Below are 15,979 nucleotides of genomic sequence, written 5' to 3'. Positions count from 1 at the left end.
AGTACTTTCCACAAGAACACATCTCGTGGACACAAGCTCACGGCAAGCGCCGTTCGACACTAGGGCTCACAAGTCGCAACACAATAAAGTGGCTAACAACACCAAACGTCGTTTCTCGAAGGAGTCGCTGCACAACAGACTGGTTGGTACTTGTTCCAGCACTCAAACGGCGCCCCAATGGTTGTGCCATCTATCATTCCTCCGTGAAAGCTTGCAAGAATGCTTTTCAACAGCAACGCTTGGCGGCGCGCACTCGAATTATGGGTGGCGGTGCCAATTGTTGAGCGAATTAATGAGCTGTTACGTGCCCAGACTTCTATGCCCTGCAGAATGGACCACGACGACTAGTTCGAATTATCCGAAGTTTTGAATTAACGAGTTGTGAATTAACGAGCTTTCACTGTATCCCAGCGCCATTAATTGTGAAACAAGCACTGCACAAAGTGCCCAGCACTCTGTTAGGCTTCTCACCTGGCTCCCAGTGGGCAAGGAGGTCAAAGTGTGGCCGGAGAGCAGCCAGCCCTGCGGGGTCACCTGTCCGCTGCAATGCTAGCGACAGCTCATGGACGCTCTGCGAGAAGGACTGTGGGCTCTGCAGCTTGTCCACCAGGGACTGCATGTGCGACCGATGGGCTGCATCCCCGTACAGCAGGGACGACCACTGCTCGGGCGCAATGCGCAAGCCTGCCTCACTGGCAATCTGCACAATCTGTGCGTCATGCTCCCTCCGGAGAGCCTCGTAAGTGCAGAACTCTTCCTTGAGCTGCATCAGCGACGAGTCGCCCTCACGCTTGGACACCTGCAGTGCAAACCCCCCTTGTTAGGACCACATCAAATCAAAAGAGAAAAGCACCAACCTGAAAACAGCAGCTTCATTCAAACCCCATTGCCCAGAACTACAGTGAACCTGCTACACGGTGTAAGAATATATTCACGCGTTGACACTGACCGCCCACTGCAGCGGAGACGCGCACAGACTGCAGCGGCGAGGGGCACTTTGGAGAAGTGGCCAACTGCTTGCGGAGCAGCGGGCGTGGCTGAGCGCCGTTCCCGGCATTCAGTGCCGTTTAGGCTGTGTTGTCAGTGTTTTGTGCTGCCAGAGGGCACCTCAATGCGTGAACGTTCGGTTCTCTACTTCCATGTGGCGGTGGGCACCATGCACAAACAAGTTCTGCTAAAATTAGGCTTTCGTGCTGCAATTTGGTAGCTCCCGCGGTGATTTGCACAAGCTACCGTGGTTACACGTTCCGAACTCGTGGGCAGTCGTCACGGGCTATGCACATGATGGTTGTGATGTGTTGGTGGTTGTGCCATACCTACGAAGGCCACCGGGTCCAAAAGCTGACTCGCCGCGATGACAGGCAGTGCGTACTTCGTACCCAACTGCAGTTCGGGTTAGTTGACTTGTGTTGGTCAAATGGTGGTTTTTAAAGCTCCTTCGGTGCATGCTAACCTGGACGCCATAGTGGAGGGCTCCAGGTAATTTCGACCACCTGGGGTTTTTCAACGTGCACTAATATCACACGGTACATGGGCCTCTAGCATTTTTCTCCACTGAAATGCGACTGCCGTGGCCAGGATTGAACCCGCGTTTTTCGGGTCAGCAGCCAAACACAATAACTACCGAGCCACCGCGGCGGCGTTGCCTGGACCTGGGGCACAGGGTAAACCCCAGAGCAGAGAGGGTATTGCAACAGAGAGGCCATGCCTGTTGTGTAGTTATCAGTTCAGCATTGAGTGAATGAGTTTCTGAGAAGTCTATGCAGTCATCGTCCAAGAAGACAGATGCAGTGATTGTCAGAACTGCAGCCTCAGATTGGCCTCCTGACTACCCGAAAATTGCTCATCAATCTGAGACTAATGTTTGTGTCTAATCTTGCGAATGCACGAAATCACATCTCCCAGCAATGCTGTATGTTGTACTAAATTTGTTTTTTGCACAGAACTGCTATTCAGGCCACAGTAGATTAAGGAATGAGAATTGTGCAGTTTACCGTCACGAAGCTATATGAGGGAAGACTTGCTTAAGGCTCCGGATTAATACAGACCACCGGGATTCTTTAATGTGCACCGACATCACACAGCACACTGGTGCCTTCTGCGTTTCGACTCCATCAAAATGTGGTTGCTGCAGCTGGGATTGAACCCATGTCCTACGGCACAGCAGCCGAGCGCTCTATCCCAGGTTCAAAAGTATGGAAGTCGTGACGTCAGCAAACAAAACAATTGGTGCTACTAACAACAGTCTGCACTCTCCGTAGTCTATGGATATGACTCTTGACTTTCCGAAGAACCGCCTACGAAGACACGCTAGATACAAGAAGGCACGATAGCGTAGCAAAATTCAGTCGGCTACCTCATGGCCTCTAGCAGTTTGCATCCGCTGTGCATTTTGGTGCCACAACACACAGTGGTGTGAAAGGCAGAAAATACACTGGCAACATATATAACAAATATGCAAGTGCATAATTTGCACATGACTTTCGAAAGATCGCTGGAGCATTTTATGGCAGAACATTATTAAGGGCAACATAGCCACTTTAGCAGGCGCACTTCAGTTCTTCGATACTGACATCCAACAAGTCTAGTTTACAGCAAGTATTTTATCTTTTCATGTGCATGCCGTTCTAGCTTTCCTTGAGATCGCCAGCCGCTCAGCATCGTCGGTGTCACCGTAAAAGATGAGTTCGGCAGGAGGAATGCCATCAAAATGCCATTTTTGCAAATCATTTTCGTGTTGCTTAGCTAAAAGCGCACTGCACTAGCCACTAAAACATTACAAACGTCGCCACTGATGTGTCGCACTAATAATTTCCTTTCGCTCCCAGTGCTCCCGCGTATAGCGTCGGAGTTCTGCTGCTGAGCACGAGAGTGCGGGGCTGATTTCCGGCTTCAGAGTCAGTATTTGTGATACAGGGGAAATGCGCAAATGCCCTTGAGATTTCTGTGCATTTCAAAAAACATACTGCCACACTTAAACAAGCATACGTGCACACCGCGGCACCAAACTATACCGCAATACTTGCATTACGGCTGCCGCAGCTCGGCAACTAGACAAGCCTCCGTTCCGCGGTGCCATATGTCCGTGTTCAAGAGAATACACAAGCAGTGGCAAGTGGCAAACAAGATCTGGTTGTGCCGCCGGAAACAGTGTCAGCACCTAAATATATTCTTACACCGTGACCTGCTGTACTGCTAAGCTTTTGACATTAAAACAGCACACAACTGGTAAGCTTTAAAATAAAAACCTTGAGCTGAAAAGTAATTTGGTAAAACAATAATTAACAAGTCACTGCTACATTCACCTTCAGACAGGCAACAAGAGAAGCCACCCCCATGTTGCGTGGCTAGACGGGCAGTGTGCCAACTCTAGTAGTTCACTGTTCTCCGCTTCATGACACCAAAATTGGTGCTGCAGTCGGAACGAGCCCTTCTACTGTGGTTTATAATCTGCTACTCAGGCTGCTCCTATAGACCTCTCTATTGGGCGAGGGGGACGCCGAACCACCTCCTTTCTGGGTTGTTGCTTCCATTGTGCTGCCGTCAGGTTCACACAACAGCCCAACGAGCAATATGGCGACGCCCAGGGAACAGTTATTGGAAAGGTCTATAGCAGCGTGCAAGAGTACAAAAATACGAATTTTCTAACTTAAATAAAATCTTACAAACTGACTGTTTATTGAAATAATCACTGAAACGGTTCTATGTTTGCTACATGAGCACAACGAGTGAATGGTGAATTTATATCATTTTCGAAAACGTAGACAGTACAGCAAACTGCACACATAACTGCGATACTTCTTGCTATTTTCTTTAAAACTGCAATGACTGAGAAGTGAAATAGAAATTGCACATAAGGCAGAGCAAGCGCAAGCTTGGACTAAGTGGCACCATTAGTAAACAGGCGAAAACCAAAAGGGGCACCAATTGCTTCACACTTAAAGGGGCCCCGAAACACATTTTCAGTGCATTGTTTTGCCTATTGGTTGCATATAATGAGTTATAGTGATGCTATTAGCATCGGTCATACCCCATATACTCTGGTTTTTAATATTCTGATTAGCTCGCAAAAACAAATTCATGGCTTTGACGGTGTTACCACACAGTGGCGGTTTTTAGCAGCGGATACGACATCACTTAGTGGGAGATTGATGATTGGACAAAGAGTAAATATACTGCAAATTGTGTTAATAACTAGAGATACAGTTTGTCAAGTTTTTGTTGTTTTATATTACATCAACCAAACCAACTTGTTTGCCCTAGGTAAAAGCACTGTAAAGCAAGTAAAACAAAAATACACCACCAGAGGCTCTGGCTACTTTTTGCATCGAAGGACTTTGCGCCTCTCTGTAAACACCCTACGACCTAGCACTCAACACTTATGGCTCCTCTCTATGTATCTGAGAGCGGCTTTGCGGTATTGACCTGATCGAGCCATTGCACTCTTTGCAGAACGTTTGTTTCGGTCCCAAGGAAGGATGCAAAGAAAAAAGCCGTTCGTTTTACATTCAGCAGTGCGCATCGCCAGACATGGTAGGCGGTAAGCAGTAGCGGTACGTGCTATGCTAAATGTGTCTGATATCTTGCGCAGGCCGTCACACCGTCGCAGTATCTCACGCTCGAATTCGGATACAGTTCGGATCGTGTTCGGATCCATAAGTCAGGGAAGGCCATTGATTAATGTTCCCTTATGCGCCATCGACGTGACGATGAAGCATCGCTGGGTGAGCTGGGCGTTCACATGGTTGTTGTAACCATGCAAAAGGTGCTGCCAGCCTTGGCAAGAACGAGTTACAGAGAACAGGCAACCATGAAGTGCAAACTTCCGCAACGTGCTGAGACAGGCTGCTTTGATTGGTCCCCCTAAGTGTCGTCATTGGGAGAGTGAAATGTGAATGGGAAGCTGCGCGAAAATCGCGTTGAGGGCAGCATTTTGTTTCCTTGTATTTTGAAATTTCTTCATTGAATAACTCCCGCTGCTATGCATTGACTGTTGTAATTCTTTTCGATTCAGCATCTGTGTGACATAAAGAATCCATCTGATGTGTAACCGGCATATGTTCAAGCAGCGTTTCGCAGCCCCTTTAACTGTAATTCAGGTACAGTAGCTGTCCAATTTTTTGTACTCTAATAATTCAGACTTGCGTGATATTTCAGACTTCGCTGAGGAACCGTCACGCATCTCACAGGAACGTGTACACTCTCACAATTGATATTTCAGACTGTGGAGTCAAAAAGTTCACTTTTCCAGACTTAAATAGATGCCAGCAATGCTGTGGGGATCATTCTTCAACAAAAAGTTTGTTTGTTCTTTTTGGTCTAATACAAAGGGCGAGCAGGCACCGCTGTCACAACTCACCGTTGTCCGCAGCTGTAAAACATGCCATCTTGAATTTAAATTAAGTCAATCCGATGGACAAGCTTGAATAGGATAAGCTATTTGTACTTTATCATTGCCACTTAAAACAATTGGACGCTCTTCGCTGCCGTCAAGATGACCTACATAGAGCGGGCGGTCGCATTGAACTGGACAGCTGCAGTGTCCGCCGCAGCTTGGTACGACGCCACCCGTGGTGCCGGGCAGATGGGGGAGTGGGGGGCAATGGCAGGTGCTCGCTTCTGCTCGCATCATCCCATGGGTTACCTCTCTCAATCCTCGCAAATGTTGCTACCCATGGAAACAGACTTCTTGCGTCGTGCTGCATGTCATTTGTTCACAGCATGACCTGCGGCCACATCGCAGTGTCTGGTAACGTGATGCGAGGTTGTGCGGACATGACGAAAGCATGACTGGCCCAAAAAGAGTATAATATCGCTTGCAAGCGGAATGTGAGCAGTGGCGAAGTTCACGGTTTTTAAAGCTAGATTTTCACACAAACATTATATTATTAAGTTCATTGATTTTTCAGAATGTTCGATATTCGAACCATTTTCCGGGTGCCGCCACGTCCGAAAAATCGGTCGGCGACAGTATAACATGCAAGCCAAAGGTCGAAGATCTCAATGTTTTCAGCGCTACAGGATGCAAAACTATTTTGCAAGTTGAATACCACACTCTACATGCAAATAAGATGTTAAAGCTGCACTCAGTTATATGCAAGCGATACTTCGAGGTGCACTTGATCAAACATCACTCCACACACTAAGTATGTGTTAAACAGGGATTTGATGAAGATTCCAAGGGAATGTGTGCGGCTAACAAATAAGCCCTGCTTCTTCAATACAACTAAATGTGTCCACCTACCTCTCGAAAAAAACTTCAAGTGGATGCCGGTCAGTTAATCTCTCCAAAATATCGTAAAAACCGGAATATAGGTCGAACTTCTTTTCAAAAAGCCATGGCAAAAAGTCGACCCTCGTCTTATATACCGGTCACTGGCGGAAAAACTACGGAAGTCTTGCAACAATGGGCGGCTAAAGTCCATCAGCCTCCATCATCATCGCCATAAGCAACAGCGCGGTGTCGCATCGCCATTTTGCATTTCCGTCATTGCTAATCTATTTTGTTAAAAGGCTGCTTTTTCACATTTTGTTTCAAAATGAGCGGAAACCGACGGCAATTCACCGTCGCCTTCAAGAAAAATGCAACTGAGTACGCGGAAGTTCACAGCAACCTCGCGGCAAGGCGCAAATTTGGAATATCCGAAAAGAGCATTCAGTACTGGCGGAGGCAGCAACCAGAAGAAAACATCATTTCATGGGCAGACCGCAGCATATCCAGAATTGGAAGGAAAGGTTGCGGTGCATGCAAGATCGCTGCTTGTGACTGCCGAATGCATCCGCGTGAATGCAGTACAACTTGCAGCAACCAGAAGAAAACATCCTTTCATGGGCGGACTGCAGCGCATCCAGAATTGGAAGGAAAGGTTGCGCTGCGTGCAAGATCGGTGCTGGTGACTGGCGTATGCGTCCGCGTGGATGCGGTAGAGATCGCACGTGCCTCTAGACTCACAAGGGCGCAATTCAAGGGCTCGCCAACCTGGGTGTGGAGATTCATGAAGATAAAGGGCTCTGCTCTACGGAGCCGTACTTCTGTGTGCCAGAAACAAACACGCGGGTCGATGGGCGATATTGTTAAAAAATTGGCCGGGTGTACATACGAGCAGCATTTAAATGAAAATAAATACTGTCACCATTGTGCAACCTGTTGACTCGCATGTTTCAAGGTAAGGGCGTCTTTCGGTACTTTTTCCACAGAAAAAGTTTTTTTTCATCAATTGGTTAGTTGGGGGGTCGACCTATATTCCGGTCCGACCTATAGTCCGGTTTTTACAGTAATTGTTCAGCATTATGATCCTCAAGCTGTGGCTCATGCAGTGAATGCTGCAGTGCAGCGCAGTATATTTGTTTTTTCATTCTAAACATTGCTACATGAGTTAGATACAAAGAATTTGCTTGCAGCACAGAAAACAAAACGGTCTGGACTTTATCTTTAACACATGTCAGTAAAATTATTGCTGTAAGCAAGAAGCAACAGCATACTGTGCCAATCACTTCATTTTCAACACATCCTTCAAAAGAAGTTTCATTTGTCGACTGCTGGATGATGTTGGATGATGATGGAAGGAACATGTTCCTCACAAGATCGGCATCCAGCAGTGCACACAAAAATTGAAAGCACAAGTGATGCGGAGCTCAACTTTTTTCAAAGGCATTTCACACTCCTCAAAACCGGACTGTTTCTCTGTGTGCTAGTTTCCTGACAAAAAAAAAAAAAAACTGCGCTTCCTCGAGCTCATTTGAGTATAAGTAAAACCAGAATAAGGTTCAAGTGTAGCCTGTTCAAAGTGCAGTTGCCAACAGATTTTTCGGACCTGGCGGGACCCGGAAAATGGTCCGAATAATTAAACAGTCCGAAAAATCTGTAAACTACAAAAAAAATAATCTTTCTGCAGAAAACCGGCTCTAAAAATCATGAACTTCGCCCCTACCCACATACCGCTTGCAAGTAATATTATTAGACTTTACCTGAGCCACAGTCATGCTTTTGCACCACATCGCGTCACGATAGGGCACTCTACGTCACGATACCAAACAGACCCGACACAGCCGCAGGTCATGCCGCGAACGAATGCACTTGACACGCAAAGCAAGAACAGCCCGTTTCCATGGGCAATGACGCTCGCGAAGATCTACAGAGGTAATCCACAGGAAGATGCGAACTTAGGGCAGCGTCTTCGAATGCACTTTCCCTACACACTTAACTGGTCTTTACTCGGTGCCATCCCGCAACCGCTAGACACGTAACGCCATCTCGCGGCTACAGCTTGCAGCTGCTTGCAGCTTACACGATTGCAGGCTCCGTTTTGCTTGTTGTAGCTGGCTTGTTCGAACGTTGTGAACAAAGGTGTTGCTGTCCCGTACTTGCTCGTGTTCGTCACCACATGACTTCGAGAAACGTGCGTGTTTGTGGCACAATGGGACCCACCAAGCGATGCCATTACACCGCGGCCTTTAAGTGGAAAGTAGTTTTGGCGGCAGAGAGCACTTCAAACCTACAAGCCCAGCGCGACTTTGGCGTGGACGAGAAGAACGTGCACCAGTGGCAGAAGCAGCGGAACAAGCTCTTCAACTGCACTGCAAAGCGAATGGCCTTCACTGGACCCAAGAGCGGGCGACACCACGAGGTGGAAAAGGATGTCGCCAACTTCGTCAAGAAGCAAAGGGAAGGTGCGATGCCCATGACGACGGAGATAATACAGGCAAAGGCAAGGGAGGTCGCTAACCTTAGAGGCGTCCCACAGACCCAATTTAAAGCCAGCAGGGGCTGGGTCACGCGTTTCATGAAGAGTTTCGGGTTCACCCCGCGACAGCGGACTTCCGTATGCCAAAACCTACCACTTTATTTTGAGGAGAAGCTGATGGCATTTCAGCGCTTTGTGATCAAGAAGCGGCTGGAGAAGCAGTACAGTCTGAGTCAAATAGGTAACGCTGATCAGACACCAGTGTATTTCGACATACCTGTGGCGTACACAGTCAATGAGAAGGGCGCAAAACAGGTGAAAGTAAAAACTGCTGGGTATGAGAAGCAACGTCTTACCGTGATGTTATGTTGCATGGCCGACGGGCGAAAACTGCCACCCTACCTCATTTTTAAGCGGAAAACGCTTCCATCTGGAGAGGTTTTCTCTAAAAACGTCATTGTGCGCGCACAAGAGAATGGATGGATGAGTGGTGCCCTAGTCGAAGATCATGCTGGGGCCCTGTTGTTCAAAGAGTCACTCCTCGTTCTAGACTCCTACCATGGCCACTTGACAGATGCTGTAAAGTCAGTGCTTTCGAAAGGCAGTACGGACATTGTGGTGATACCCGCAGGAATGATGAGCCAGCTACAACCGCTCGACGTTGCAATCAACAAGCCCTTTAAGGATAGGCTGCGGAAGCACTACAACTGGCTGACACTTCAGGACCACCAGCTCACACCGACCGGGAACATCATGCATGCTTTGCTTAGCCAAGTGGCGAACTGGGTTGCCGCGACATGGGAGGAAATTCCGGCTGAACTGATTGTGCAGGCCTTCCGCAAGTGCAGCGTCTTGAACATGCTGAACGGAAGCGAAGACAGTGCGCTGTGGGAGGAAGCCAGCGACAGAGAGGATAGCGATGTCAGCGATGTTGACGAAGACGATGAGTGAGCACTCGACGTGCTTTGACGAGCATCGCAAGCTTAATAAAATGCATGTTCTAGTCCTAGTCAATGCCTTTTTTGATTTGGCTTACATTCAAGTAAACTTTTTTTTACTTTCTGACTTTATGAATGCTGGGGGTCTGCCTAGAATCGAGGCTGGCCTAGATTTGAGTAAATACGGTATAGATATTTTAATAGCTGGAGGTCGAAGTTAGACCCTGAAACTTTTTAGGAAGGTTCTCTAGAGTGTATTGATCCCTGCAGTCAGCACAGACTCGTTCCCCGGAAGTCCTCAGATTAGGATGTCTTCGCAGAGCTCGATCTGCTTCCATGGGGAGCCCTGCGCATGTGCAAATTGCCCTGAGGATGCCACGAAGGGCCAGACGACTATCAGCTGTTTGCACGCCTGCGCCAACATGACTAGGCGTGTGCGAATATTCGATAATTTTGGACATTCAGTCGAAAAGTAAAATATTCTATATTTGATTCGATATGAATTTTAGTATTCGAAATCTTGAAGTATTTGCCTCGAGCGAATAATTTTTCAGAACTCTTGCAGCGTGTGGTTTCGAAACCGCATACCTCCTCCGGGGTGGCACCATGGCGTGAGAACAACCAAAACCCCGACTCCACGCAACTCCACACCTTGTGCCTTCGCTCCTGTGTGCATGCTCGGACACGAGCAGGTGGATGCCCGGCACCCAGATTGCTACTTGCCAGTTGTCTGCGGCTGCACTACCCACAGTGCACTCATGCCGAAGCCAGCACGGCAGCGTGCACCAATAGAGAGATTGAACATACCGTGGATCCGCTTTTGTGCATCGCCTGTGCACCCGCACTGATTGGTCCCAACGGGCAGGCGTGCAAACAGCTGGTCGCTGTCTTGTGGCGTCCTCAAGGCGATCTGCGCATGTGCAGTGGCTGCCCGCGGAACCACATTGCGCCATACTAAATCTCTCTAACCAGAGGACGTGCGGCTCCCTTGACTTCCGCAGAGGTCTGTGCTGACTGCAGCTTCCGCAGCCGCTCTTATGCACGTGAAATTCGCGAATCATGCACAATGGTGAGAGCACTAAAGGAAGCTAGCACAAGGCACATGGAGATGGGCACCGCTTTCCGACGCCTGAAGTGGGCTGGCACAGGGCACAGAGTCATCGCTGCGTAATGACGCAATCGCAAAACAGTCCGGCAGTCGGGGGTACCACACATACGTCTCACATCCCAAAAATACATCTGCTCCACATGTAGGTCGACCCCATCGCGCGCTTTTGTTGCGGTGTTGTGTTATGTTGGGTTTAATGGTGCATAAGCAACTAAGGCTATCATGCGCCAAGCTCAAGGTATCAGGAATTACAGTAGCCGACGGGTAATTCGGACTCCAATAATTCGGACTTGTAGGATATTTCGGACCTCGATGAGGCACCGTCAGTCGCCCCATAGAAGTGCATACATATTCGCGACGGATATATCGGTCTTCAAAAGTCCGAAAGTTAGATTTTTTTGGACTAATTGCAGTCGCCTGAGGGCCAAATTCGGCCACCTTATCGGCTTTTTCGCCGGCGCAAAAGGCGCCATCTTGGATTGCGGTGGATTTATGCTGCAGTTGGCTTGGCTTGACACACATTCGGCACCTCATTGTTGCCAGTAGAGGTCCCTGCGATCTCTGACAATTCGAGGTGGCAGCCGGATTGTCATCGCCGCCAACTTGCCTTTTGTCGCCGACGTTGTCGCGGGCAGTTATCGCTTGTCCCATACGTTGAAAATTGGTTGTTGGGGGAAGGACATTGTGCCGGAGCTATCTCACATCTCAGCGGGAAGGCAAAAAGGAGGGACTGAGAGAAGAAAAGAAGAAAGAGGTGCCGTAATGGAGGGCTCCAGAATAATTTTGATCACCTAGGGATCTTTAACGTGCACTGACATCGCACAGCACACGGGCGCCTTTGCGTTTCGCCTCCATCGAAACGTGGCCACCGCGGTCGGGTTCCAACCCGGGTACTCTGGATCAGTAGCCGAACGCTCTAACCACTGAGCCACCGCGGCGGGTCTCTTACATTCGCCATTCGCGGTTTCGTCACTTGGGTTTCTCTGACCGCATTGACCGAGTGGCGCTCAGTCTTCACGAAGTTACATCTGTTCGCCGTTTTGTGATTGCGTCCGGCGGTTCCGCCGCTTTGAAAGAAAAGTGCCTTATCTTTGCGTGTGTTTAACGAGCGGTGTGGTGCACACTCTGGTTGTGGACAACATGACCCCGCCGGGTCCGTCAAAGAAGCGTGGGAAGTATTCCAACTAAATGCGGTGACCTTGCTGTCTAGCGTGTACAGTGAAAGCACAACCTTGGCGCAAATCGTCGCCAGCAAGAGAAATTTGCGCAAGGTAAAATCACTGACATTTTTAAGCCGATTTCATCTCAATAAAGTGATTTTTTGTACTTCACGGATTTTTCGGACTGTTCGATTATTCGGACCATTTCTCGGTTCCCTTCGAGTCCGAAAAATCGGTCGGCGACTGCAGATTTTTACAGATAAAGTATTATGGCGGTGTAGTGCGGACGTTTCGCTAACTTCGTTCAAATCTCGGGCCCTGGTTGTAATTCAGGATGGCGGACGAGAACACAGTGCCCATTTCCATTGCAAAGTGGCCTGGGCGGAGGTGACGGCCACTGGCAAGCGGAACTGCTTCCGCAAGGCCGGCTTTGTAAACACTGTCTGATGCCGAGTTTGATGCTTCGGAAGATGACTAGCCCGGTGATGATTTGTGCCAGCGCGTCGTCGACTCCGACATGGGGAGTCATGAGATTGGTTGGAGTGATTTTATTTCCGTCGATGACGACGCCGACACCGCGGAACCATGCACAGACGAGGGCATCATTTCTGAAGCGCGGGACGAGAGTGACGCGGAGGAATCAGATGAGGATGAAGCTTCAGAGCCAGCACCCATAAGCGCACCTGTCGCAATGGGCTACAGAGAGACTCAGACAACTTATCCATGCCAAGGGCCTCGGCGAAGAGCACGCTTCTGCTTTAAATAAACTGGAAACCTCCCTCATCAGATCTGCGCTGCAAAAACAGACGTCCATCACGGACTTTTTCACAAAGAAAAAATTTTGTGTTTTGAGAAGCAACTGTCTTTAAAGCTGTGGTCCACTTAATACGAATTTCGGGATATAACGAACTGACGCCGCATGATGCTCATGATCGTTATAAGCAGGCTCGACTGTATTCACACATGCCTAATCAGGACCAATCAGCGTGTGCACATTGGCGGTGCGCGAAAGCGAATCCACGCTATACTAAATATTTCTATTGATGCACGCCACTGTGCCGGTTACGGCGCATGCACACCGTGGACAGTGCGGCCTAGACACCTGAAAGGTAGATTTGGGCACCACGCATCCACATGCTCACAACTGTTGCCGCTAGCATGCGCAGACCGGCTCCGGCATAAACTCGGGAGCACAGGCACATGGCATGGAGTCTGGGCTTTGGTTGCAAGCGCACCGTGGTGCCATCCTAAAGGATGTTTACCGTACCAAAACCACACTCAGCAAGAGTTCCACAATGTTATTTACTCGAGACGAATACTCTGAGATTTCGAAAACCAAAAATTCAGACTGAATTGAATATTGAATACTTTATTATTCGACTGAATATTCGCACTTTAATCAGAGCATGCATGACTCCCTTGAATTCTGCGGAATGAGGCTGAGCTGACTGCAGCTGCCGCAGCCGCTCTTCTCCGCATGGAGTCCGCTAAAGCGAGACAGTGTGAGCATGAAGGGAAGCTAGCACACGACACATAAGAGATGGGTGCCCCTGTGGATTCATCAAAGTGGATTCATTACGCAAGTAAATATGGTAAAAACGCTCCGCTTGATTCAAACTCATAATTTGAAGGTGTTTTGAGTCCCCTTCATGTTCAAGTTATCATGAGTCAAATAGATCCCCTACTTCTGCCAGTGCCCGTACGTCACTCCTGTGCAAGTCCTTCAGGCCCTCAAAGAAGTAATAAACAAAATGAGAACTAGTACCTTAAAGCACGAAGCCCTGTACAACAGTTGCACCACATGGCCAATGCTTGTCTTGGAGGCCTGGGGGAAGTGAGGTGCAAGGCGCTGAACCACGAACAGCACCAGCACCTGAGAAAGAGCAGCATTGTGTTGAAGCTCATGAAAAATGAAAGATGGGCACTAACAGTGCACAAGCAGGGCTGTCTATGCAGTTGGTCTTTCAACACACAAAACAGATAAGCAATTCCCACCACATGGCACTGACATAGCTGAATTGCACTGCACAAAGCTAACACATATAACCCTGAATTTTCCACCGAGGAACTGCGTGACAAAGGAACAGGTACATAAGACTCTCATTATTCCATTCATTGTGTCTCCATGCCCACTGTTATTGGCCAGTTTGAAAGAACAGTTGAAAAAAAAAAGGGGGGGAGGGGACAGCCCACATTGAAATTGCGCATTCTTTCTCTCATTCTCCACGTGGCTATTCTCCAGATTCGAACACATCAGATTCCACCTCCGAGGAAAATAAAACTGTCGTCCAATGAATGTACCGTCATCCCAAGCAAAGCATATATTGTGGCTTTTGACAGCACAGTAGAACACTGCTATTACGTTTTTCATGGGACTGCAGGAAAATATGCCAGGAAACATAGTAGGCGAATACAGCGCATGAAAAAATTGTAGATTGTTTCTGTCACATTTATTTCTCTTTTTTTTTCGTGCAACAGCAATGTGTTTTTCTGACTTTTTACAACTTTCATTAGTGAGTTACTGATGGGTCAAAACTAGGCTTGTGCGAATATTCGATACTTTCGAACAGTTGAACGAATAATGCGCTGCTATTAGATATTCGCTTCGATTTGAATTTTGTTATTCGAAAATTTGAGTATTCGACTGGAACCAATAGCCACATGCAGCAGGAAGAAGGCGTTTTAGGATGTTTCGGTTCTGGATTCAGTAATATTTTTCCCAATCCAATCCAAACCAAGCCAGGAAAGCTCAGAACAAAGGCGTACAAAAACGCATCTTGTCGGCACTGTCGATTGCGTTTAGTGGGCGACTCTGTCTCTGCCGCGGCGGCATTTGATCAGTCCCAGCCGCCTTGGACCACTTCAGATAGCACTATGGGCATGTATACGGCCAGCAATCTGATTTCGAACTTTTTTATATAAAGATTCCACCGGGAACCAAAGCTCTATGTTTTAAATGCAATGCAGTCCTGAAGACCCCGACAGGTACGACAACAACCCAAGTAAACACATTTAAAGAGACACCCGGACTTGCACAAGCAGTACCAAGAGAAGCCGGACGCACGCGAAAGGCCATCCAAGCTCAAGGGGGCAAGCACAGCCATCCATAGCCGACAGTTCAAGCCCAAAATCAAGGCGTCGGCCCCAGAAGCCCAAGAGGTGACAAAAATAATAGCTCGCTTCGTAGCTCGTGGTATGCACCCCTACAACATTGTCGAAGAACCGGGTTTCCTCGACATGATGAAGTTCGCTTTGCGGGATTATGCCACGACGTCTCGGACAACGTCCTCGAGAGCCATTATTCCAGACCTCTAAGCATCAAGCAAAGAGAAGGTGAAAAAGAAGCTCGGGGACATTTTTGCAAGCGGAGTGGAGTCACTTTCAATCACAAGTGATGATTGGACACTGCGGGCAAATGACAGCTATGTTTGTGTAACTTGTCACGTCATGGAAAGGGACTTCGTGCAACACGTGCATGCATGGCTTGCACAAAGATGACGAACTCTCACACTGCAGAAAATCTGGAGCTATTTATCACAGGTGTCATCGAGGAGTGGGAACTTCCAGCCCACGGTACTGTGCCAATCTTCATTGTTACAGATAATGGAAGGAACTTTACTTCAGCAGTTGCGTGGTCGTCCTGGAGTGGTGCGCAGTGTTTCGGACACACCCTTCAGTTGTATGTCAGTGATGCCAATTAAGAAGTGTCAGGGTTTTTGCAGCTCTGTGCTAAGGCCAGAGTAATTGTGGGTAGATACAAACGAAGTGCCGAGGCCCAAGGACGGCTTCAGGAAATTCAGAGAAACATGCAGCTGGACCCTCTAGAGGTTATACAAGATGTCCCAACGCGAACAGTGAGCATGCCATGATGGCCAGGCTCGTGAAGCTCCGTACGGTCATCACTGTAGAACTTTCAGAATCTGACGCAGTTCCAAACTTGAACGCGAGTGGAAGATTATGAATGCAGCAGTGCAAGTCTTGAAGCCACTTGACCATGCAATAACTAAACTGTTTAGGGACAGCTATCCTGCGCAGTCACGAGAGGGGAATGCCCTTGTTGCAGTGTACCGAGGTGGTTCTAGCTGAACA

At 48.3% G+C, this 15,979-nt stretch overlaps 1 protein-coding gene across 7 annotated transcripts in view; it reads right to left on the bottom strand.

Annotated features, from left to right (window-relative positions):
• roq (RING finger and CCCH-type zinc finger domain-containing protein roquin) overlaps positions 1-15,979 on the bottom strand; it is a 157,021-nt gene that overhangs the window by 124,969 nt on the left and 16,073 nt on the right. For all 7 annotated transcript variants that reach the window (XR_013311510.1, XM_077650136.1, XM_077650138.1 and 4 more), the window contains exons 4-5: positions 13,656-13,763; positions 472-799 (exon numbers count right to left, since the gene is read on the bottom strand). Coding sequence is in view for 6 of the 7 variants with exons in the window: in XM_077650136.1 (XP_077506262.1) it covers positions 472-799; positions 13,656-13,763 (436 nt within the window). In the remaining variant the exon portion in view is untranslated. The remainder of the gene's footprint in view (positions 1-471; positions 800-13,655; positions 13,764-15,979) is intronic.

Source organism: Amblyomma americanum, chromosome 1 (genome assembly GCF_052857255.1).
Source record: "Amblyomma americanum isolate KBUSLIRL-KWMA chromosome 1, ASM5285725v1, whole genome shotgun sequence".
NCBI lineage: Eukaryota > Metazoa > Arthropoda > Arachnida > Ixodida > Ixodidae > Amblyomma > Amblyomma americanum.
Note: the sequence above shows the minus strand (reverse complement) of the source record. Positions and strands in the feature narration are given on the sequence as shown.